Source organism: Mya arenaria, chromosome 11 (assembly GCF_026914265.1).
Source record: "Mya arenaria isolate MELC-2E11 chromosome 11, ASM2691426v1".
NCBI lineage: Eukaryota > Metazoa > Mollusca > Bivalvia > Myida > Myidae > Mya > Mya arenaria.
Genome location: NC_069132.1, coordinates 48,727,192 through 48,753,129, shown reverse-complemented (window position 1 = coordinate 48,753,129; position 25,938 = coordinate 48,727,192). Strand labels below are relative to the sequence as shown.

General features: G+C 35.2%; 1 protein-coding gene across 3 annotated transcripts in view; it reads left to right on the top strand.

The window, feature by feature from the left end:
- Nucleotides 1-25,938, top strand: part of LOC128209205 (uncharacterized) — an 82,529-nt gene that overhangs the window by 21,526 nt on the left and 35,065 nt on the right. For 2 of the 3 annotated variants that reach the window (XR_008256955.1, XM_052913142.1), the window contains exon 2: nucleotides 3,874-3,897. The exons of the other annotated variant lie outside the window; for it this stretch is intronic. Coding sequence is in view for 1 of the 2 variants with exons in the window: in XM_052913142.1 (XP_052769102.1) it covers nucleotides 3,874-3,897 (24 nt within the window). In the remaining variant the exon portion in view is untranslated. The remainder of the gene's footprint in view (nucleotides 1-3,873; nucleotides 3,898-25,938) is intronic. 3 annotated transcript variants of the gene reach the window in all.

Here is a 25,938-nt window from a genome sequence, read left to right as displayed (position 1 = left end):
AGGAGGACCACTTCCTTACCAAGTTTACGGGCCTGCTCAGCCCAGAGCGCGTCCTTCTTGCCCTTATCCTTGTATAAGGATAACTTCTTGTTGAAGAGCAGTGGGTGCTCCCTAAGCCAGTCTACCATGGCCTCCTCTTCTTCGGGCGTCAGATCACTACGCACAAGCCTACTCCTCTTGGTTTTACGGCATGGACTGTCACGTTTTGTAGCCCTGGCATTGGACTGTGTGGACTGTGTGTCCGATTCCGCTACATCATCGACGCTGGAGTCCCTTTCAGGAGATGACGCTGGTGCTGGAGATATTGAGGCTGTCCTGGCTGCTATACCTTGCCCACACCCACGGCCCCTGGTTTTCGGCATAACGTTGCGTATAAGTTTAAAATGCGTACACGTTAAAATGCGTGACCTCAACGGATGGGAGTAAAATAATGAATGAAGCTTTCCGAAAGAACAGTGGAGTTTTATACTCGCAGTGAGGACGCCGTGGGAATGCCATGAACGCGGTAAGGTCGTGGTAGAAATGCTAAGAACACAGTGGGTTCGCCGCTGATCGCCGTATTGACGCCACAGTGACGCCGTGTAAACTCAATAGAAACTCCAAGGACGCAGTAAGAACGCGGTAAGGTCGTGTTGGGAACGCCGTGTACATACACAGATCGCAGAGCACAGAACTCCGGTGTGACGGCTGACCGAAATCTGGATTTATTTTAGAAAAATCATTGGCGTTCTCAATGCGACCATCGGCGTTCTCCAAAATATGACAGTTCAGGACGCGATAAGGACGCCAGTTGGGTGTGACAGCAGTATAAGGTTTACAAAAAAATACAGAGTTTCCTGTATTGTAACCTACAGAGGTTTGTGAAAATAAGTTTGTAAAACCTTAATATCAGGAATTAAAAATTGTTTTCTTGGTCAGACATCTGAAAATGGTAATTGCTTTTTTTAACTGATTTTTTATGTCCAAGACATGCTTTAGGATGCTTTAAAAAGTTGATGTTATATAAGTAAAGTTTCAAGTTATGCCCCTTGTTCATTTGAGAAAGTTCATATAAATATAATTTTCTTCAGCTGTAAGGAGGCCAGTCGAATGTGAAGTACTATCTGAAGCCTGTCCTGGATCCTACCTTACCAAAATGGACATACAATATGGTATTTAACTTTATTGTCAGTTTAAACTTATTATAAAATAGTTCAGTGTTTTAGCATTTTAACTAAGTAAAACTTAAACAAACTTACTAATACATATAGAGTTATTATATAAATATTATACCTTACATTAATGTGTCCCTTCTTTGTATGTATAAAGTCCCCCCCCACACACACACACACACTCTCCAGTCTATATAGTGTTTGTTGGCATGTTTGTTTGCATTTTAAATTTTATTCCAGATGTCATCACAGAGAAGTACAGTGTTCCAATAGATTCAGGGAATGGATAAAATCTGAGAGATTTGAAAGCCATCAAGAGAGGTGAAAATGTCCTAATGAAGACATGCTGGTTGTGCACCTGAGGTTTGATTGCAGGTGTCTCAAGTAAGAGCAGTGTTGGGCCCTTCAATTACTGACATTTTGAACCTGTGTCACCTCCTTTTGTGGGGTGTGTGAGAGCATTTCTAATGATAATTTGTTATATTTGTATTTGTTTTAAAAGAAACAAGTAAAATTTAGAACAATAAAAGATTTGCATTGTTTTATATTCCAGATTCATTTGTATTTTTTTTTCCTTAAAAGGAATAGACAGGACTGCGGAAAGTCTACTTAAGTTCCATGGAATCTCCGCAAGTTTCCACACTTTTTCCACAATGGTGTTTCAGGAAATACTCTGGAAATCAGTCCGAATACTCCAGATATTCCGCTGTTCTAAGAAATTTTCAATGGAATGTCCAGGGTATTTTCCATACAATTTCCAGAGTTTTTCCACATACATTCCCCCTTATTCCAGCGTATTTCCAGGATTAAGACTGCGGAAAGGCAGTCCGAATACTCCAGTTATTCCGCAGTCATTTTTTCCATGGATACTCCATGGACACCCTGGAAATTGTACAGACGGGCGTTCATGATGGTTGAATTTATCATTTTGTACCCATGTGAAAGCCATTAGAAGGAATGATGCATTCCTTTGCCCCTCTTGTGGTGATAAGTAACTATAAACTGACTGTGTTGCAAATATGTACATGTAAACATTTAATAACTTTAAAAAAAAAAAAATTTAAACGGTTAAAACAAGTTATACAAATAAAAATGAAAAATATTGTGCACAAACTTTTGTTATGAAGTATAATTAAACGTTAAGGTCGAAAACAGGTTGTATTTTGGTCAAATACAATGTGTGACAGCCGCCATTTTGGATGCAAAATGTAAACAAAAGACGATTGAAACAGATTTTTTTTTTTTTTTTTTTTTTTTAAAATGTAAAAAAAAAAATCGAGTTGGAGACCGGGTTCGAACCGGGTGCTACGAAGACTAACCCTAAACAGTTGGAATATTTATGCTATAAGCCTAACTTGGTAATATCACATGATAACATTGACCAGCCAATCACCCATAAGGAATGAAGTCTACTAGGTAGACATACCTAGTAATCTTTTTGAATGGAAAAATATGAAAAAACTGCAAATTTTTTTTTATTGTAATGTAAACTATGTGGTACTTCAGTAAGTAAGTTTCAATGCATTGCACACATCTATATATAAGTTTTCGACAATTTCCTTTTTTTTCCGCTTTTTCATCACACGGAGTACAGCTCCTTTAAATGGTACACACAAACATTCATCTTTTATTATCATTTATTTATGATTGAAATATAAATAATCCTTAGGCGGTCGAAAACAGGTTGTTCCGGGATAGGACACTGTACCTAATAGGGACGCCAAGAGGGTGCTTGAAGTTAAACTGTTCAGTTGGTGATGAGAAGCAGTTTCCGACAAATCGAATACGCGGCGGATATTAGGTGCCTACTGTGTATTTTTTATCCATTTATTTAAATATACTACATATAAATATTTATGCAAAAAGCTACAGAAACATGCTCAGTAGCAAAAAGTTTAAACATAAACCTGGTTTAGTGGAAATGGGCAAACACCAAAGAGGCAAAGACATAGAACACAAATCACAAACAAGAAACATAGAACAGCACAAAACTCTACAAACAGCACAGTGCATAAATACTATATATATATGAAAATAATTGGTATGTTTATCAAGAATTGTTAGGTACCACCTTGGAACGGTCAGTAAAATGTAAATTTACTGGGGGTTTAAACCAGTTTATGTGCACAAACCTCACTCTTATCCCAACAGTTCTTAATAAAGATAAAACACAAAAGATAAATCTTATCAAAGTATGCATTAACTTGAGGAAACTTATCAATAAAACAAATAATAATAATAAAAAACGAAAAGGTAAACCCCAAGTACTTCTATGATTAGAGATCCCAACTCTATCTGCAGACGGAGGGAAACAATTCAGAGCACCTAATGCAAATACTTTTTAAAGATACGATGTTGTCATCGTTAGAAACCAAAAACATCACACACAGTCTGCCTTATAAAATGAATGGTTTAAAACTGTGTGATCATAGAGTTTCATAATAAAAAGCATCATTGTACTAAAACTGGGAATAAATAAAGAAAAACATTATCAAAAATAAAAGCGACTTGTATATGCTTAATTCTCTCCTTCCAAATGATTTGAAAACGTAAAATATTTGAAGAAAATTAAGTCACAGCCAAAACACTCAGAGTCAGTCAACACGTGTTCGCCAAAAAGGGTTTTAAAGATAACATGAATTAGCAAATTCTTCATAAAAATCAAAGCACTGAAAGTTTAGTTATAAAAGGATGCTATATTCAACCCAATATTTTGTTTCAGGTTTTCATCGTCAAAAACAGGAAGGCAAGTACTCTTCAAAATATTGCCTTTATATCCACGGTTTAAATAAAATCCAAGTAATTCATTAAGTCTATCTGCCCGACTACCTGCTGGAAATATTTTAATTTTACGAATTTTCTTTAAAACATCACCATAAAAATCGGGATGAGCAATACTATCAGCAATGAGCGATTTAAGACTACTATTGTACTTTTATATGAGATAATAGTGACCATTAACAAATTTTGAGAAAGTTTTCCTTAATTTAAAATATCTGAAACCCTGTTTTAGAAGTTTTTGCATCGTAAGTTAAAGCTGAATTTTTTTACATCTGTACATATTCTACCAAATCGTATCAACTGCGCAATAAAAACACCATATGATGGTGAAATAGGAACATCACCATCTAGAGAAGGGTAATTAATTATTTTAAAATTAAAATCATCACGTTTATCATAAAGATTGATGCTCAATATATCTTCCTTAACTTCTAGTTGCAAATCTGAATAGGATGCTTTTAAAACGGATGTATTAGATTTATTAAGTTGCAATTGTGAAGGGTATATCGAATGAATGTTATCTGTAAACATAGGATTATCTAAACTTAAAATATCATCAATATATCTAAACGTGCTATTGAATTTATCAACAAGAGCTAGATCTCCAGACTTAAATAATTTTTACATATATTCACTTTCATAGCAGTATAAAAAGAGGTCTGCAAGTAAAGGTGCATAATTGACACCCATTGGAATTCCAATAGTTTGCTTATATAAACATTTACCAAATTTAAGAAAAGAATTATTGAGTACAAAATTTAAAACTTCAATGACATCTGTGCATGTGCAATAGATATATTTATCTGAGCGATCATTAGTAAAAAAAGCCTTTTTAACATTAACTGCCATGTAAGTAGTTTTCTCCCTCGCAAAAGTTTTTTCGATAAGAGGAGTCATTTTGTTTGTAACTAAAGATTGTGGAATAGATGTATAGAGCGTTGAAAAGTCATAAGGCCACAACAAATTTATCAATTGTTCGTCGGATTTGCCGCACCTAAAATTTGAAAAACGAAAAAAAAAAAAAAAGCGCCCGCACGTACTTTTTGGCCGCGCATATTACTTTTTTTTGTTTACTTCTGAATTTTCTCTATTTCTGACGTTCTTTTACATACAAAATGTAGAATTTAAACCTGCAACATCGACTTCGCCTTTTTTTGAAGGTATTTCAATGCTTTACATTCTTCGCGACCAAAATTTCCTCTTGTCAGAACAAAATCAAGTCCGGTTAACCACAAAACAGGTGATATTTGTTGACAGTCTTTTTTTGTCGGGAATATTTTGCAGGAAGCACCGATTTTATATATTTCCGGTATTAATTTTCAGGTTACTTTCAGTTTTCGTTAGTAAAATACACGTTTTAAATGAAAATCAGTGTCATAGTCAATGGATTATAGTCTTCAGTAAACAACAACAGTTTCACAGCGTCGGAGGCAATAATTATTCATGTGTGTTTTAAGTAATTAATTGTTTTGTACTCAAAATTTAGTGTTAAACTTAATCGGATTTTGAGTGCGAAACTTATATTTAAATACACGGACACACGACTTACAACAATTGAACATGTTTTCGTGAGTTATTTTTTAAATTCTAAAATGCATTTCTCAATTTTCTTATACTCATTATTGTTTTTAACTGAAAATAGTAGGACTTGTAAATGTTTTAGAAATATTACCCCCACCCTCCCTCATTCACCCCCACCCAGGGTCCGGGGGTATACCAGGGATAGCCGGGGAAATAGGCAGTGTTTTAACCTTCCAGTAGGCCCGACAGTGTCGGGTGAATGCGGTGGATTTACCAGGGGTTGGCTGGACCGAAAGTCCAGTAAAGTGGCCTGTGTTAAAGTTGGCTGTTCCTTTGTGACAGGCCGTCTTGATATTCTTTTTCAAGGCACAGACCTATAAACCATAGGTTCATGGTCAAGGCGAGGTCTTGAAAGGAAAGCATCTTTATTCCACCACCTGCTCTAATATAATGACCGTTGCCACATTTGTGGTGCTGCTTTAATTATCAGTTTTTTTTAGAAATGTTCTCTGAGTTATTTACATTTTCAATATTCTGCAATTTCAAAGTCACTATAATTTTATCATGTGCTTCAAGAGGTTCAAAATGATGAATTACTCTTTCAAAACATTTTTGTGATAGTAAGTTATGGAATGAATACACTAGTTTTCTATTTGGTCTTCCAATAATTGCTTGTTACTATAAGGGATGTTGTCTACAATATATCCACTTTTAAATTAAAGTTTATAATAATAGTAAAGCACTGGATCTCATTTGTTAAATATTGAGACAGATTTTCATGTGATACAATCAAAACCTTTTCATTTATAACTGAGAACCTGTGTTTGCAATTAAAAAGCATTTCTTGACATAATTATATGATCAATTTGGTAAGAAATAAACTTTTTAGATCACTTTTTTTGTGATCACTCTTCGTCCGTCGTCCGTCCGTCCGTCCGTCCGTCCGTCCGTCCGTTCACAATTGCTTGTGAACACAATAGAGGTCACAATTTTGACCTAATCTTTATGAAACTTGGTCAGACTGATCATCTCTATAAAATCTAGGTCAAGTTCGATATTGGGTCATCTGGGGTCAAAAACTAGGTCACTAGGTCAATTAGTAGAAAAACCTTGTGAACACAATAGAGGTCACAATTTTAGCCTAATCTCAATGCAACTTGGTCAGAATGGTCATCTCTATAAAATCTAGGTCAAGTTCGATATTGGGTCATCCGCGGTCAATAATTAGGTCACTAGGTCAATTAGTAGAAAAACCTTGTGAACACAATAGAGGTCACAATTTTAGCCTAATCTCAATGCAACTTGGTCAGAATGATTATCTCTATAAAATGTAGGTCAAGTTCGATATTGGGTCATCCGCGGTCAACAACTAGGTCACTAGGTCAATTAGTACAAAAACCTTGTGAACACAATAGAGGTCACAATTTTAGCCTAATCTCAATGCAACTTGGTCAGAATAATCATCTCTATAAAATCTAGGTCAAGTTCGATATTGGGTCATCCGCAGTCAATAACTAGGTCACTAGGTCAATTATTAGAAAAACCTTGTGAACACAACAGAGGTCACAATTTTGACCTAATCTTTATGAAACTTGGTCAGACTGATCATCTCTATGAAATCTAGGTCAAGTTCGATATTGGGTCATCTTGGGTCAAAAACTAGGTCAGTAGGTCAATTAGTAGAAATACCTTGTGAACACATTAGAGGTCACAATTTTAGCCTAATCTCAATGCAACTTGGTCAGAATGATCATCTCTATAAAATCTAGGTCAAGTTCGATATTGGGTCATCCGCGGTCAATAACTAGGTCACTAGGTCAATTAGTAGAAAAACCTTGTGAACACAATAGAGGTCACAATTTTAGCCTAATCTCAATGCAAATTGGTCAGAATGATCATCGCTGTAAAATGAAGGTCAAGTTTGATATTGGGTCATTCACGGTCAATAACTAGGTCACTAGGTCAATTAGTACAAAAACCTTGTGAACACAATAGAGGTCACAATTTTAGCCTAATCTCAATGCAACTTGGTCAGAATGATCATCTCTATAAAATCTAGGTCAAGTTCGATATTGGGTCATCCGCGGTCAATAACTAGGTCACTAGGTCAATTAGTAGAAAAACCTTGTGAACACAATAGAGGTCACAATTTTAGCCTAATCTCAATGCAACTTGGTCAGAATGGTCATCTCTATAAAATCTAGGTCAAGTTCGATATTGGGTCATCCGCGGTCAACAATTAGGAAACTAGGTCAATTAGTAGAAAAACCTTGTGAACACAATAGAGGTCACAATTTTAGCCTAATCTCAATGCAACTTGGTCAGAATGATTATCTCTATAAAATGTAGGTCAAGTTCGATATTGGGTCATCCGCAGTCAATAACTAGGTCACTAGGTCAATTAGTAGAAAAACCTTGTGAACACAATAGAGGTCACAATTTTAGCCTAATCTCAATGCAACTTGGTCAGAATGGTCATCTCTATAAAATCTAGGTCAAGTTCGATATTGGGTCATCCGCGGTCAGCAATTAGGAAACTAGGTCAATTAGTAGAAAAACCTTGTGAACACAATAGAGGTCACAATTTTAGCCTAATCTCAATGCAACTTGGTCAGAATGATTATCTCTATAAAATGTAGGTCAAGTTCGATATTGGGTCATCCGCGGTCAACAACTAGGTCACTAGGTCAATTAGTACAAAAACCTTGTGAACACAATAGAGGTCACAATTTTAGCCTAATCTCAATGCAAGTTGGTCAGAATAATCATCTCTATAAAATCTAGGTCAAGTTCGATATTGGGTCATCCGCAGTCAATAACTAGGTCACTAGGTCAATTATTAGAAAAACCTTGTGAACACAACAGAGGTCACAATTTTGACCTAATCTTTATGAAACTTGGTCAGACTGATCATCTCTATGGATCGATGGCAGGTAAGCGATACAGGGCCACCATGGCCCTATGGTTAGCTCACCTGTCACGCAGTGACATAATGAGCTTTTGTGACCGCTTGATGTACGTCGTTCGTCAACATTTTGCTTCGAACAACATCTCCTTAACCCCTTGGCCAATCATGATGAAACTTGGCAGGGATGTTCCTTGCATGAAGCTCTACCAAAGTTGTTCAAAGACATGGATTCCATGCGAAACTCTGGTTGCCATGGTAACCGATAAGAAAAACTTAAAAAAAATTCTCCTCCAAAACCACAAGGCCTAGAGCTTTGATATTTGATATGTAGCATCACCTAATGGACCTCTACCAAGATTGTTCAAATTATGCCCCTGGGGTCAAAAATGACCCCGCCCCGGGTCATGTGGTTTACATAGACTTAGATATGGAAAACTTAACAAATCTTCTCCAAAACTAGAAGTCCTAGGGCTTTGATATTTGGCATGTATAATTACTTTATGGACATCTACCAAGATTGTTCTAATTATGCCTCTGGAGTGATAAGAGGCCCTGCCCGGGGGTCGCAAGTTTTACATAGGCTTATTTAGTGAAAACTTAAAATCTTGTCTAAAACCACAAGGCCTAGGCATTTGATATATGGTATGTAGCTTTACCTTGTGGTTCTCTACCGAGATTATTCAAATTATGCCCCTGAAGTGATAAGAGGCCCCACCTAGGGGGTCACAAGTTTTACATAGGCTTATATAAGGAAAGTGTTTAAAAATCTTCTTGTCTGAAAATGCAAGGCCTACGCATTCAATATTTGGTATGTATCATAACCAAGTGGTCCTCTACCAAGATTGTTCAATTTATGCCCCTGGGGAGAAGAGGCCCTATCCTGGGGGGAGTCACAAGTTTTGCATAGGCTTATATAGAACAAAAAACTTCTTGTCTAAACCAACAAGACATTGGCATTTTATATGTGGCATAACCTAGTGGCCCGCTACCAAGATTGTTCAATTTGTGCACCTGTGGTGAAAAGAGGCCTCACCCTGGGTGTCACAAGTTTTACATAGGCTTATATAGGAAAAAACTTTAAAATTTTCTTGTCTGAAGCCACAAGGACTAGGTCTTAAATATTTGGTTTGAAGCATTGCCTACTGATAGGGTCATGTGGGGTAAAAAACTAGGTCAGTGGGACAAATAAAAGAGTGGCCTCTAGGGGCCATACTTTTCATTGGATCTTTATGATAATAGGTCAGAATGTTCACTTTATTTAGCAATGCTACAGGTGAGCGATACAGGGCCATCATGGCCCTCTTGTTTATTTTTGGCTTTAGTGCGCTCGCCTCTGAATTGCCTTACATTTAAAAAAAAGTTTTTTTGTTTTTTTTCGCTCGCTCGCTCCTACTTTTTTTTTTTGCAAAATCCGTAGAACAAATGATTTATTGTGGCCTAAGTATTAAGTACTGAGACTTTATATCGTCTATTTTCAAAATCATTTACTAAATCTAAAGAATTATTGATAGACCAAAAGAGATTAATTCCAGAATTCTCATAAACTTTACTACAGTATTTTTTCACATGAAACTTAATAGCAGTTAAGCAGGATGTAAGTAAAATTGAAACTTGTTTAGTAGAGCAAGAAATAGAATTAACAATAAATCGTGATTTATACGGATTTTTATGCATCTTAGGCAACCAGTGTATTGTAGAAATGTTTTTATGATCATCATTCAAAAGAACTTGAAATTTAGCATTATAATCAATATGATTTTTATAATGAATATGATTTTTAATAACACTTTCTTCATCGAGTTGGCTAGAAATGTAAGTTCTGGAAGATTGTAACTCTCAAATAATAGTATTTACATAATATAAACGTCAAACTATGATTACATTATTAGCTGCTTTATCAGCTGGTACAAATACAAGTTTTTTATGTAGGGATAATAAGACTATAATAATAAGACTATAATACTATAAATTTCATTTAATTCTTTAGCATAAACCCTAAAATTTACGACAGTCAATTCATTCTCGAAATCAGGCAGACACTAAATATCAATGATATTTTTTATTCATTTCTGATAGGAATGTTTTTATATACATTTTAGTGAATGTGGGTGTAGAACTAGCTCGACAACAGTGTTCACAAATATATACACAATAGTTATCGTCTGTATAAGTCAATTTAGGAAAACCTTGTAGCTATTCATAGATATGCAAATTAGGTTCAAACGCATGTGCAATTCGCTGCGCGTGACGATTCCCCAAGTGCAAGTTTGTGTACAAAATGAAAAATAAACATTAGACATTAAATAATAATATTAGTTTCGTTTGTGTCTCCGTAAGAACTTCAACTTTTGATTGGGTAGTAACCATATAATTGAATTGCAGTACCTGCTTTATGAAGATCTGAAGAAGGTATGTGAAAAAGCAATTTGTCGGAAACTGTTTTCGGTCGGAAACTGCTTCTCAACCAGTAGAGATCTTTTCATTCATACTTACATTCATCATTAATGTCATTCCTCGATCTTCACTTATGTCTTACTACCATTTTGATATTATTACTCAGATACTGTTTAAAGAAAAGACATAATCCAAGAATGTGGTTATTTTGTCAGTTTGAAACAAAGAATGTTAATTGTAACAATAAATTGCAATTCAATAGTTTTTAGCTCGACAATTTGAAGAATATGGAGAGCTATACTACTCACTTAAGCGTTGGCGTCAGCGTTGGCGTCGGCGTCGGCGTCACACCTTGGTTAAGATTTTGCATGTAAGCAATCTCATTAAAATCAGATCCCCAATACACGCTTCACGACGTTACGCTATGTACATAACGTAATGAAATGAAGTGAACGTCACGATATGATTTTAATGAGATTGGCATGTAAGCAACTTTAAGTCATTATCTCAGTAAATACATCATGTATTGCATTGAAACTTTAGATATGTATTCCCAACTATCTAACCTACTAAATTAATGAAGTTAGATAACTCTAGTTTGCATTTAATGCAAATAATGGGCCTTTATTATTTGACTTAGAAATTCTGGTTAAGGTTTTGCATGTAAGCACACATAGGTTAATTTCTCAGCAACTACTTGACCTGTTGCATAAAGACTTTATACAATTGTACTCAACCATCCAACCTACTTAATTAACCAAGTTAGATAACTCTAGTTTGCATTTAATGCAAATAATGGGCCTTTTTTATTTGACTTAGAAATTCTGGTTAAGGTTTTGCATTTATAAGCACACATAGGTTAATATCTCAGCAATTACTTGATGTAAATTGCATTGAGACTTTATACAATGGTACTCAACCATCCAATCTACTTAAATAACCAAGTAAGATATCTCTAGTTTGCATTTAATTCAAATTATGGCCCCTTTTTTATTCCACATTGAAATTCAAATACATCATGTATTGCATTGAAACTTCATACACAAGCTCCCAACCATTCAACCTTCTTAATTAATCAGAAAAGATAACTCTATCTTGCATATTATATAATTTTTGCCCCTTTATTATGCGACTTAGAAATTATGGTTAAAGTTTTGCATGTTAGCACACATAGGTTAATATCTCAGCAACTACTTCATGTATTGCATTGAGACTTATGCAATGGTACTCAACCACCCAACCTACTTGAATATCCCAGTTAGATTACTGTATTTTGGAAATAATGGCCCTTTATTATTGGACTTGAAAATTCTGGTTTAAATTTTGCATGTAACCACATTTATGATAATATCTCAGCAAATACATCATGTATTGCATTGAAATCTAATCTAAGTTTACAGTGATCCATATTTTGCCAAAACTTTTCAATCCTTACACTGAAAAGTGGCGGAATAGTCGAGCGCGCTGTCTCTGTGACAGCTCTTGTTTAATGTGTTGTTGTTATTTTCATGTACGACTTGCATGTGATTTTGTGTTGAACATTTTTATCTCCATTTTATCGTATTTCATTGTGATATTCTTAAATTATGTATATAAGTGTGGTATTTTGTCTCATTAATGTGCCTGATTTTATACATTCGATGCATGTATTTTCATAACATACGTATAAAATGATATGTTATATAATTGAGGTTATTTTCACTCCATTAGTGTTTTTCATATGAAAAAAAAAATCTAAATGAAATAAAGGGTACAAATTGACTATAGATTGGGTACGAAATGCCTATCTATAGACACAGTGTCAATGGTGCAAACACGTGCCTCGATTGAATAAAACAAGTGTTCTCATTGGCCGAAGTCAATGGAGCATATTTACTAGGTTTAACACGATTGGCTGTTTTGTCAATCGAGCTGACAGGCGGGAGGCGGAGTCGCTCTGTTTTGACAAGCATTAGTTCTTAGCGATATCGACTTTTTAATCTATGAAAAAGTCGGCGAAGTTGACTTCGCTTTGATCTTAGATTGATGGCTCCAATAGCCCATCCGACCCCAAAGTTTTTGTTTTTTTCTTTTTGAGATCTGGAGGACCCCTTTAATATTTGCCCCGTTATAGGGACCATGGGGTCGGGGCCATCCCCATGGGCCCTGACAACATTCAAAAACAGTAATATTCCATACAGAGTTCATACAGTTATCAAGTTACAAATTGACAGTTTTTGACAAAAATGTTTAGATATTTAGAATAGCAGTACCTGTATAATGTTGCATGGTTATCGACTTCTAGATATTGCGTATGTTTAATATATCTGAGTTGAAATATTTTTACCTTCGAAAGCAAAAGTGGTAAAAGCATAGCTGAAGTTACAATGGACTTCAAAAGTGACTTTTTAGCTCACCTGAGGTGAGCTATTGTGATCGCCCTTTAAGTTCATGAAACTTAGTCAGAATGTTTATCAAATGAAAGGAAAAGCTTGTTAACTCAAGAGGTCACATTTATAAAGGTTTCTTCATGAAAGTTGGTCAGAATGTTTACATTAATTTAAGTCAAGTTTAAAACTGGGTTATGTGCGGTCAAAAACTAGGTCATAATTTCAAATCATAGGAAAAGCTTGTTAGCACTCTAGAGGTCACATTTATGACTGTATCATTTGGAATCTTGGTCAGAATGTTTATATTGATTACCTCTAGGCCAAGTTTGAATCTGGGTCATGTGCAGTCAAAAACTAGGTCACCAGGTCAAATTTAAGAAAAAGCTTGTTAACACTAGAGGTCACATTTATTACTGTATCTTAATGACAGTTGGTCAGAATGTTTATATTAGTAATCTCTAAGTCAAGTTTAAATCTAGATCAATTGTGGTCAAAAACTAGGTCAATAGGTCAAATCATAGGAAAAGCTTGTTAGCACTTTAGAGGTGGCATTTATGACTGTATGTTCATGAAACTTAGTCAGAATGTTTATATTGATTAGCTCTAGGCCAAGTTCGAATCTGGATCATATGCGGTCAAAAACTAGGTCACCAGGTCAAATTTAAGGAAAAGCTTGTTAACACTCTAGAGGTCACAATTATAAATGTTTCTTTATGAAAGTTAGTCAGAATGTTTATATTAATAATCTCTAAGTCAAGTTTGAATCTGGGTCATGTGCGGTCAAAATCTAGGTCATTAGGTCATATCATAGGAAAAGCTTGTTAGCACTCTAGAGGTCACATTTATGATTGTATGTCCATGAAACTTAGTCAGAATGTTTATATTGATTAGCTCTAGGCCAAGTTTGAATCTGGGTCATGTGCGGTCAAAAACTAGGTCACCAGGTCAAATAATAGGACAAGTATTTTAACCCATTAGAGGCCACATTTATGACCATATGTTCATGGAACTTGATCAGAATGTTATTGTTGATGATCTTTATTGGATCAGGTGAGCGATTCAGGGCCTTCAGGGCCCTCTTGTTAATGATTGAGATCATAAAAATCTATATTGTACTCGTAGTTTTTTTTATCCGAAATAAGATATTATTTTACCCTCGAAAGCAAAATGAGTAAAATGAAGCAACGGATGTTTATTAGCAATAGATAAATAAATAAAAGCTAAAGCATAATAGTATTAAGCTGGTAAACACTTATACAAGTTTAAATATGACTATAGTCCTTAAGGTGTCTGACTAAGTGTCTTATATTCTAAAAAAGTGCCAGAAGGAGACATCAAACAATAAAGTACTCTTTAACCATTTCTACTGACCGGCTAAAATGTCAGACCATTTTAATATATCTATAGTAGCTGATTTAATGTCCAGTAACATTAGCTTAATGTCTGTGTATTTCTGTTCATAATTTATACAGTTTCTACTTTTCCACATATGCCACTTTGTTTCTAACAGTATAGTGTTTATTATTTTGCATTTTGTTAGAAAAATAAAGAGTCCAAGCAAGGCAGTTGATAGTTGATTTGTTATTTCTATTTGTAATGGTGTTTAAGGCTATATTTTTAACTATCGGAATTATTTCCTGCCAAAAGTTTTGCGCGTGCTTACATTTCTAGAACAGATGAGTTAAATTTTCTTGTTCACTATTGCATATTTTACATTGTCCATCTGAATAATTCATTTTGCTAAGTTTTTGCTGCGTGAAAATCCTTTGGTGTAATATTTTGAATTGCAACTGTTACACTTTTAATGACGCTTTTTGTGTCGCCTGAAAAGACGACATATAGGGGTTACTTTTGTCGGTGGCGGCAGCGGCGGTGTCGGCGGCGGCGGTGGCGGCGGCGGCTTCCGCGTCCCATTTTCGCTTGTCCGGGGTATATCTCCTAAACTATTAGTGGTATCAACTTGAAACTTCATATGTACATAGATCTAATTGAGGGCAAGTGCAGTGCACAAGAACTGTTACTCTTGCTTCCATATTTTTAGAGTTTTGCCCTTTGTTATTTTTCATGCTTAAAGTTTTGTCCGGGGCATATCTTGTAGAATATAAGAGTTATCAACTTGAAACTTCATATGTATATAGATCTCATGGAGGGCAAGTGCAGTGCACAATAACAGTAACTCTTGCTTTCTTAGTTTTAAAATTATTGCCCTTTGTTAATTTTCATGCTTAAAGTTTTGTCCGGGGCATATCTTGAAGAATATAAGAGGTATCAACTTGAAACTTCATAGCTAGATAGATCTCATTGAGGGCAAGTGCAGTGCACAATAACAGTAACTCTTGCTTTCTTAGTTTTAAAGTTATTGCCCTTTGTTAATTTTCATGCTTAAAGTTTTGTCCGGGGCATATCTTGAAGAATATAAGAGGTATCAACTTGAAACTTCATAGCTAGATATATCTCATTGAGGGCAAGTGCAGTGCACAATAACAGTAACTCTTGCTTTCTTAGTTTTAAAGTTATTGCCTTTGTTAATTTTCATGCTTAAAGTTTTGTCCGGGGCATATCTTGAAGAATGTAAGAGGTATCAACTTGAAACTTCATAGCTAGATATATCTCATTGAGGGCAAGTGCAGTGCACAATAACAGTAACTCTTGCTTTCTTAGTTTTAAAGTTATTGCCCTTTGTTAATTTGCATGCTTAAAGTTTTGTCCGGGGCATATCTTGAAGAATATAAGAGGTATCAACTTGAAACTTCATAGCTAGATAGATCTCATTGAGGGCAAGTGCAGTGCACAAGAACCGTTACTCTTGCTGCCATATTTTTAGAGTTATTGCCCTTTGTTGATTTTCTTGCTTAGGTTTTGTCCGTGGCATATCTCGTAAACTATAGGAGGTTTCAACCTGAAACTTATTCCGTAGGTATATCTGATTGAGGGTTCAAATGCCACCTACACTTGAAAGTTAAATGGCAACATCATTGTCTATAAATGAATAAAATGCCAATCTAACAGCTATAATGTCGACAGTAAATAATTCGTCAGGCGACACATCCGACTCGCGGAGTTCTAGTGATTTGTATAGACAACTCAAATTTTTGGTCCACGGAAGGAAAATATTTAAAACAGTTTCCCATTTTTGATCACTTCCTAACTTTGAAGTTTTACAATTAAACAGTTGGTGGATGTCCTTTAATTTTAAATTGTAGTAGTCTATATCTTTGGCGGAGTTTGATGTTGTCAGAGATTTTTATTTGTATGTTTGTAGTATGTTTAGCTATATCGGCCTGTAAACAATCTGTAACTGCCATTTTAATTGTGGTCCATTCTGATATCCAGTTTCGTTTGTATTTTAATTGCGTGTATAAATCTTTATCATCAAGAAATTTTTCATGTTCAGTACTCCTGATATGTTCGAAATTTATTAATTTACTCTTTGTGAAGGATGAGAAAAATAACAGATTATTGCAAAAGGTTATTAAATCATGTCCAAACAGCCGTGTATTCATGTTTGAGTCATTATTTGTCAATAAGTGGACAAAATCACACGTCACTAATAGCCTTTATATAGAAGGGATTGTTTCCGAGTGACAATCTGATGTTTTTTAGTGACGAGCATTTACATAAAAAATAGGTTTCTTCATATCTGTCATCTTCTGATTGCAGATAAAATTTGCCTATTGTGTTCCAGTTTTGTGGTTCAGATTGTATTAATCTGTAAATAGATTTAACATTTAATGCCTTGCAAATTATGGTTATACTTGGCATGTTCAAGCCGCCTTGATCACGTTGTAATTGACAAGTAGTTTTGTTTATTAAGGGTTGTTTATTTTCCCATATAAAATCCGAAATAATTTTAACGATCATCTGCAAGTTCTTGTCAGGTATGCCGTTTATTTCAACTTCATAAAGAAGCTGAGATATAACAAACGTTTTTACTATCAATGCTTTCCCTTGCAGCGTTAAGTTGCGTGATTTCCAAATGTTAATACAAGATTTTATTTTAGCGATGAAAGACTCGTAAATAAGACCATGGTAAATGTTAAATCCATGGTGAATTTCAAGGGTTTTAACTTTGTTTTTTGTCCACGATATGTCCTTGAACTTTGGTGAGTTATTTTTTGGCTCAACTATTCGAAGAATAAGGAGGGCTTTACTACTCGCCCCGGCGGTCTAAGTTTCAGGGCAAGTTGGGATTTTCACTTACAAGTCCAATACCCTTCATTCAATTCCCTTAACACTTCACACAGTTATTCAGGGCCATCACATAATGAGGTAAGATAACTCCATATTATCCTTAACACAAATCATAACCCCTAATTGACTATGGAACTTAGGTTAAAGTTTTAGGGCAGGTTGGGATATTTATTAATAACTTCTATACCCTTCATTCAATTGACTCGATACTTCACACAGTGTTCAGGACCATCACACAATGAGGTTACATAACTCCATAGTATCCTTAATACAAGTTATGGCCTCTGATTGACTTAGGAACTTCGGTTAAAGTTTTAGGGCAGGTCAAAGTTTTAGGGCAAGTTGGGATTTTCTCATATAAGTCAAATACCCTTCATTCAATTGGCTTAATACTTCACACAGTTGTTCAGGGTCATCACATAATGAGGTTAGATAATTCCATATTATCCTTTATACAAATTATGGCCCCTGATTGACTTTAGAAATTAGGTTAATGTTTTAGGGCAGGTTGGGATATTTATTAATAACTTCTATACCATTCATCAATTGACTTAATACTTCACACAGTTGTTCAGGACCATCACACAATGAGGTTACTTAACTCCATATAATCCTTAATACAAGTTATGGCCCCTGATTGACTTAGGAACTTAGGTTAAAGTTTTAGGGCAAGTTTGGATTTTAATAAAAAAAAGTTCTATACTCTTCATTCGATTGACTTAATACTTCGCATAATAAATGACTTCCATCTTACAATAAGGTTACATAACTCCATTTCAACCCTAAATACCAAATATGGCCCTTGATTTACTTTTTTTTGTTCATTTTCATTTTATTTCTTTTGACATGCACATTTTTATATTCTTAACCAGTTTTTCACAAAGGGAAAACAAGCTATAAGAATGACTTTTGTCATTGTTTGGGCAGGCTGGTGGGAGAGCAGCGTCAAAGTCACCATATGTATCGAATAATTTTATCTAGGTTTGACATCTAGTGACCAAACTTGGTATAATATTATTAGGAAGAGGTTATAGAGACCTTTCATGAGATTTCATTTGAGGCCCATAGGATTAAGGTCAAGGTCAAAGTTATTATTAATAGAAAAATGGTTGGTATTGAATAACTTTAGTAAGATCTGAAAAACTTGGAAATGAAACCGTTGGTTTTTATTACTGCTTTGCTGTTAGCCTCAGTAATGTACCTGCCTTTTACATAGCCTTTCTGATCGGTGTGAATAAGTTTTGGAAGCATCAGCTTAAGACGCTCTGAAAGACATTTTGAAATTATTTTATAGTCAACGGTAAGCAATGATATCGGCTGGCAATTTTTAAGCAAGTCTCTATCGCCGTTTTTATAAATTAATGATATAATTCCATTATATTGAGAGTCAGTTAGTTTTTTATTATCGCATATTTCATTAACTACCATCAGGAAATCTTCTCTTATAATATCCCAGAAAAATTGGTACCATTAGGCAGTGATTCCATCCTCCACAGGGGATTTCCCACATTTAAAAGTTTTAATAACATCGTCCAGCTCAGTTATGTTTCAATTTGATTCTAGTTTATCTTTATCTTATTCAGAAAGTTTTGTTGGTAATTTGTTTATAAGTCTGCCCATTGAGACGGGATCAGTACCTTCAGAATTTTTTATAATAGCTTTTTATAGTATTTTGTTTGTTCTTCTTATATCGAATCTATACCATATTCAATTGTCCCCGAGTCTGTTTTAATGTGATGCCATTGTTTATTTTGGCCGCGTTGTTTCTCTAAACTAAAAAAGAAGGCTGACAACTTTTCGTTGTGCTGAATTGAATTAGCTTTTGAGCGTAGGTTATGGGCTTCTAACTTTGAATCATAATCCGCTATGAGCTGCTTAATGTTGATATTTTTTCAATTATTTCTGGAGTGCGGTCTTCAGATAGTGTTTAGCTATTGTGATCGGTCTGTGTCCGGCGTTTGTCGTCCGTCATTCGGCGTCAACAATTAGTTATACTGTATTTTCTCGACTATCAGGCGATTCGGTGATAAGACGGCCCCCTAACTTTGCCCATGAAATCTGATGCTTTTTGTTTCGACTCGCTTATAAGACGGGGTCAATTTTTAAGCAAATGCTAAAATTCTTCCTAATGTGTAAAATTGTTCAAGCTCAACGAACAATTATCGACTTTCGCGGTAACTGTTTTTGTTTTACTCAAAGAAAATGGCCGTCAACTGTGAGCTCTCTATTTGGAGGTAGGTTAAAAATGAGTACATGGTTACGCGTTTAAGTTTGCAGGACAGGTCGTTACTTATCGGAACTGTAATAATTAATCAGTAACAACATGTTTGTTTTAGTTTATTTTTTTATTGAAGACACCAATGAAGTTCTTCGGAAAAACAAATGGCTTCAATAACATAACTGCGAAAAGCCGAGGCATGAATAGGTGTTTGTTTAGCAATAATGCTTTAGGCAATATTGTCCCTTGATTGGCGACGAACATAAAAGGATTCATATTCGCATTGTCATTTGTTTGCTTAATCAAATTGACAGTTAGGTACCTACATCATATTAAGATTCCAATTTATTGATTTTATATATCTGTCAAACTAATTATACTGACACGCGCCATGAGAAAAAATGCAGATATAACGGTACACTGTGTGACGTCGGAGCACGCGCGGTGAAGAGATTTCGTGTTGTTGTTTACTTAATTGCCCCATACTTGTATCAGCAGACAATATGCTGGATAGACGAACACCCTATGTAAAATTTTACTGATTTTGACTTGAATCTTTTTTTAATATTTTATCAACTCGCTTATAAGACGGGTCCCCTACTTTGGGGGAAAAATCGGGACCCAATTTTTCCGTCTTATAGTCGAGAAAATACGGTAATCATCATCTTCTCCTAAACCCATTGGACAATTTCAATGAAATTTTATAGAAATGATACTTGGTTGGTGCTTTTTCAAAATTGTACAAAGAAATGAATTCCATGCAGAACTCTGGTTGCCATGACAACCTATAGGAAAAGCGTCAACAATTGGTTATAATCATCATCTTCTCCTAAACCGCTTGAACAATTTTAATGAAACTTTATAGGAATGATCCTTGGTTGGTGCTTTTTCAAAATTGTTCAAAGAAATGAATTCCATGCAGAACTCTTATTGCCATAGCAACCTAAAGGACAAAATACAAAACTTTTTTTGGCAAATACTATTAGGCCTAGTGCTTAAATATTTGGTGTGTAACATTGTCTATTGGTTATCTACCATGTTTATTCAAATAAAAACATTTTGTTAAAATTTGATAGTTAGGCTGTAAAGTTTACTCTTGAAACAAGGGCAGCAAGTCATGCTATATGGTCTCTATTTTTGTTGGAGATTCCACTACTTTCTATTTTTAGTAACAAGGGAATAGATTTTAAACTTTATTAAGTCTTCAACATAGTCACTTCTAAGGTAATTATTGTTCTTTTTTTTAGGTTCATAGATTCAAATAATTATTTTACACTTTATTCTTAAGAAGAAATTTCATTTTACTTAATGATAAATTAAATAATCAGACTTTCCCATTGAACTTCATGTAGATTATTCTTAGCTACAATCTTATCTTTTGTGTGGATAGTGAATAAGCCTTATATAAAGAAGAATTTGATTCTAAAAATTTGAAGGAAGGTGATCCTAGATGGAAGGAAAGATAATATTAGTTGAATGTTGAATTAGTTGTACTAATAATTGATTTTTAGAGCCAAGCTAAGGCAGTTTTTTTTATTTTATTGGATGGTGCACTGTTTGTTGTTATATATAGTTTTGTCAGTGTGCAGGCAATTGAACAATGTCCTGTCAGTGTGCAGCCAATTGAACGAAGTCCTGTCAGTGTGCAGGCAACTGAAAAAGTCCTGTCAGTGTGCAGGTATGAGAATCAAATTTTCTCAGTGTGCAGTCAATCATCAAGTCCTGTCAGTGTGCAGGTAACTGAACAAAGTCCTGTCAGTGTGCAGTCAATCACCAAGTCCTGTCAGTGTGCAGGAAACTGTGACAAGTCCTGTCAGTGTGCAGGCAACTGTGACAAGGCCTGTCGGTGATTATCCAGGCAACATGTTTGACCAGTATGTTTTTATGACCCCGAAGGGGGGCATATTAAAATCGCACCTTCCGTCCGTCCATCTGTCCATCCGTCTGTCTGTCTGGCTCAATAACTCGTGTCCGTGCTGTAACTTTCTCTTGTATGGACAGATAATGATATAACTTGCCACATGTGTTAGACATACCAAGACGACATGTCGTGTGCAAGACCCGTGTCCTTACCTCTAAGGTCAAGGTCACACTTAGTGTATTCACAATGGAATGCTGCATATAAGTACATAGAGTATAAGTTATCATGTCCGGGCTGTAACTCTCTCTTGTATGGACAGATTTTAAATTGACTTGCCATGTGTGTTTGACATACTAAGACGACGTGTTGCGTGCAAGACCCGTGTCCCTCCCTCTAAGGTCAAGGTCATACTTAGGTGTTAATTAACAATGGAATGCTGCATATAAGGACATAGAGTATGGGTTATCGTGTCTGGGCTGTAACTTTCTCTTGTATGGACATAATTTAAAATGACTTGCCACATGTGTTTGACATATCAAATTCCGTCAAGCAAAGTTGCTATTAATAGAAAAATGGTTGGTATTGAATAACTTAAGTAAGGTTCGACATATTACAACCAAACTTGGTATACATGAAGAGTTTATAGAGACCTTTCATGAGATTGTGCTTTGGGTTTGGAGAGTTATAGTCTAGGTCAAGGTCACTGTTGCTTAAAATAGAAATATGGTTAGTACTGAATAACTTAAGTAAGTGTTGACACATTGTGACCAAACTTGATATATATGTAGGACAAGTTTATGGAGAGCTTTCATTGGATTGCCATTTGCCCCCTAGGGTCTATCTAGGTCACTGTTAATAAAAATAGATTACTGTTTGATACTGAATAACTTTAGTTATGGTTGACGTACTGTAACCAAACTTAATATGTAGGAAGAGTTTATTGAGAACTTCCATGGGATTGTGTTTGGGGCCCCTAGGATCAAGGTCACTGTAATACAAAATAGAAAGCAGTTGAAACTGAATCTCTTCTTCCAATCATCAAAAACCCGGTTTTGTCACATCGCGATTCCTGTTAACTTTTTATACGCCCATCTTACGATGGCTGTATTATGGGAACACCCATGGTGGGCGGGCGGCGGGCGGGCGGCTCCACAATGTTGTCCGCTCTCTAACTTGAACATTTCTCATCCAATTTCCACCAAACTTCATGAAAGTGTTTGTTGGTAAAATATCTAGGTCAAGTTCGATAACCAGCCAAATCGCTTTAGGCACTCCAGAGTTATGGCCCCCTGAATTTGTCAAAATTGGCCATTTTAGCTTTGTCCGCTCTCTAACTTGATCATTTCTCATCCAATTTCCACCAAATGTCATGAAAGTGTTTGTTGGTGAAATATCTCGGTCAAGTTCAATAACCAGCCAAATCGCTTTAGGCAATCCAGAGTTATGGCCCCCTGAATTTGTCAAAATTGTCCATTTTAGCTTTGTCCGCTCTCTAACTTGAACATTTCTCATCCAATTTCCACCAAACTTCATGAAAGTGTTTGTTGGTGAAATATCTAGGTCAAGTTCGATAACCAGCCTAATTGGTTTAGGCACTCCAGAGTTATGGCCCACTGAATTTATCAAAATTGGCCATTTTAGCTTTGTCTACTCTCAAACTTGAACATTTTTATCCAAATTTCACCAAACTTGCTACTATAAATGTTTGTTGGTATATATTCTTGGCAAAGTTCTATAACCAGCCAGGCTCTTCAGGATTATGGCCCTTGAATTGGTCAAAATTCTTCTTGAAAAGCTTGCTTCTCAAAGGGCCAAATTTTGTGACAGTAAGTTGTCTTAGAATCCAAGAAATTATTGATGGGCGTATTTTGTGAGTGTCACTCTTGTTAATATGATTTAATTATTGCTTTTGACAGGCACATATTACTTCATTATTGTATTCACTTTTAAGTCAAATCGGCTTAGTTGAGCATGCTGTCTTACGACAGCTCTTGTTTGTCTTGGAATGAGCCAAATTTTGTGTAAATATCTGAAAACTAGTGATATAAGACGGCTGACAAAAGATCAGATCCCAGATTTTCATTCGAAAGTTACCGTAAATGACTGGGTATTAGACGCGCTTTTTCCCCTCAGATTCCGATGCAAAAAAATGCCTGCGTATAATACCCAGTAACAATTTTTTGAACTTTTTTTCTGAGGTCGATTTCAAGCTGAGAGTTTGTTTAGATTTATGTAGAAAGGGATGTTACGCGCGTCATATTGATTGATTATATACGGGTTAAAACGGCAGTTGAAGATCGGTATACGGTATATCGTAAGACGTTTCTAATTTTAACAAAAATATTTTTCGATTAAATATTTTTCGATTAAAGTTATTCAATATTATTTTTAATAATAAATTGAATTGAACAATAATTAAACTTGCATATAAGAAAGCAAAGTTGGGCACTGTCAAAATATTTTTTGTCAGTTGTATGATAAGGTGTGAAAAACTCGCATTGCATTTTGTTCTGTTTAACATACCAATACTACAAATTGATGCGATAATGGTCTTGTTTTTTTCACACATTTACACGAACTTTATTCTTTTCTGTAGGTGTTGACATTTTGAGAACAATCCCGCACAATATTTAAAGGTTTACAGTATGCATAACTTAACTTCATTCTCGACAGGTTATCGTTTACGATATACTGTCAAAAAGAAATCTTACATATTTTCATAAAAGGCACCTTTCAGTGCTATCCAGAAACAAATGGTCACAATCAGTTCTTTTAAGTGCCTTTCCTAACATAAAATGAATTAAAATGAAACACATTTTGCATAAATATCATTGCATGGTTTTATAGATAACCATCGCCATTTTCACGAAAAAAATATTTTTCGTCACTGTCAACAAACATGGTGGCCGTAATTGACAGATGTTTTTGACATATTTTCTATTCGTCTTTTAACCAAAAACATAGGTTAAAAGTTTTTTTCTCCGACTTTTCACAGATTTTTTTTCCCTGCGTCTATTACCCCCTATCGTCTTATAACCAGTCATTTACGGTAATGTTTTATGGCTAAAAGCGTTACTTAAACGCTTCAAGATTTTTCTTTCAATTTTTTAACATAAATATGCAAAACTGTGACTTGATCTTTTGTCAAGGGTGTTGTATCACTGGTTTTCAGACTGTGACTTACACAACAATTGGCTCGTTCCAAGACAAAAAATAAAAAGTTGTCAAAATGTTCAATCTGTGAGAGTGCAGCTTTAATGTAATTTTTAGAAATATTATATCACAAAATGATGTTGAAAAACTAATCTGAGTAGATTTATCCTAATTGTATTGACAACTTTAAAAAACCCACCTGGCAACCCAAGCTCTTAATTATAATGTATGCTTAACCTAGATAGTATACCTCGTATGCATACCTTCTTTTTATTCTGTATACGATGTGTAATACGTTCTGTAATAAGTGTAGTTTTATAATAGTTATGTCATACAAAAATAGATTTGACCTTGCAGCCTGAATCAATTATATGTTTGTATGTTATACGTTCAAATAGAACATGCAGAGAGAAGCATTGGCGTCAATAATAAATTATGTAACTAGTCGTAATCCATCCCTGACACATGTGTGTATATTTCCTATGAGGAGAAACCCTAAACTAAATGTAGAGGCAGATTCCAAATGCCTTTGTGTTGAACACTGATTATTTGCCTAGTTTAATTGTTTGTAAACCATGAATGTCCCCGACGCTCAGTAGTTCGAGAGGGGTAGTGGGGTTTGCGGTCATGCGGTGCTCGGACATCACTTTGGTCGTGATCACACAAACGTTGACAAACATTGGAACACAAGAAAGGAGCAGGAAGGTATTGACAGATGTAATCCTGACGCCCACACTGGAAGTTATAGACACTGACTTACTGAGCAACTTGCGCATTGCGACAAATAGGTTTAGTACACTGGCTGCAATGAACGAAAGTGAACAAATAGACTGGAATTGACACGTATCATCAAATACTACAGCATAAAAGGTTTTATAATTTATTGTTTGTGTCTATTTATCATGAATTTATTATTTATTATAACATGGAATACAACGGGAACATTTTCCAGTGTGACCTATTTGACTGAGTTATTGCTGCATTGCACAAAAAAAGCGTAGACTTTTTTGTCTCTCAGAACAGTGGTTGTATCCACATAATACTCATTTTCTAGAAAACATTTTTTCTGAACTAAAATCTGACTGCTTTACCCGAAAATGTTAAAATAGCCATAAAAGCTTCCCTACAAGGAAAGAGGGTGGTGAGGACAAACTTTAATATAAACACCTAAAATGTAACATAGACTCTTTATCCACCATATTAACCAATGTCTTGACATATATACTCCGGACAGGATACGAGGCTGTTCTAGCGTGGGGTCATAGTAACGTATCATAAAGGCTGTAAAAAGCACAGTGATGACCCTGATAATTACCACGTCATTAATTACCCTTAGCTCTGTTCAAATTGTATGAAAAAATTGTGCTACAGTTCTCTGAAGATGAAATTAT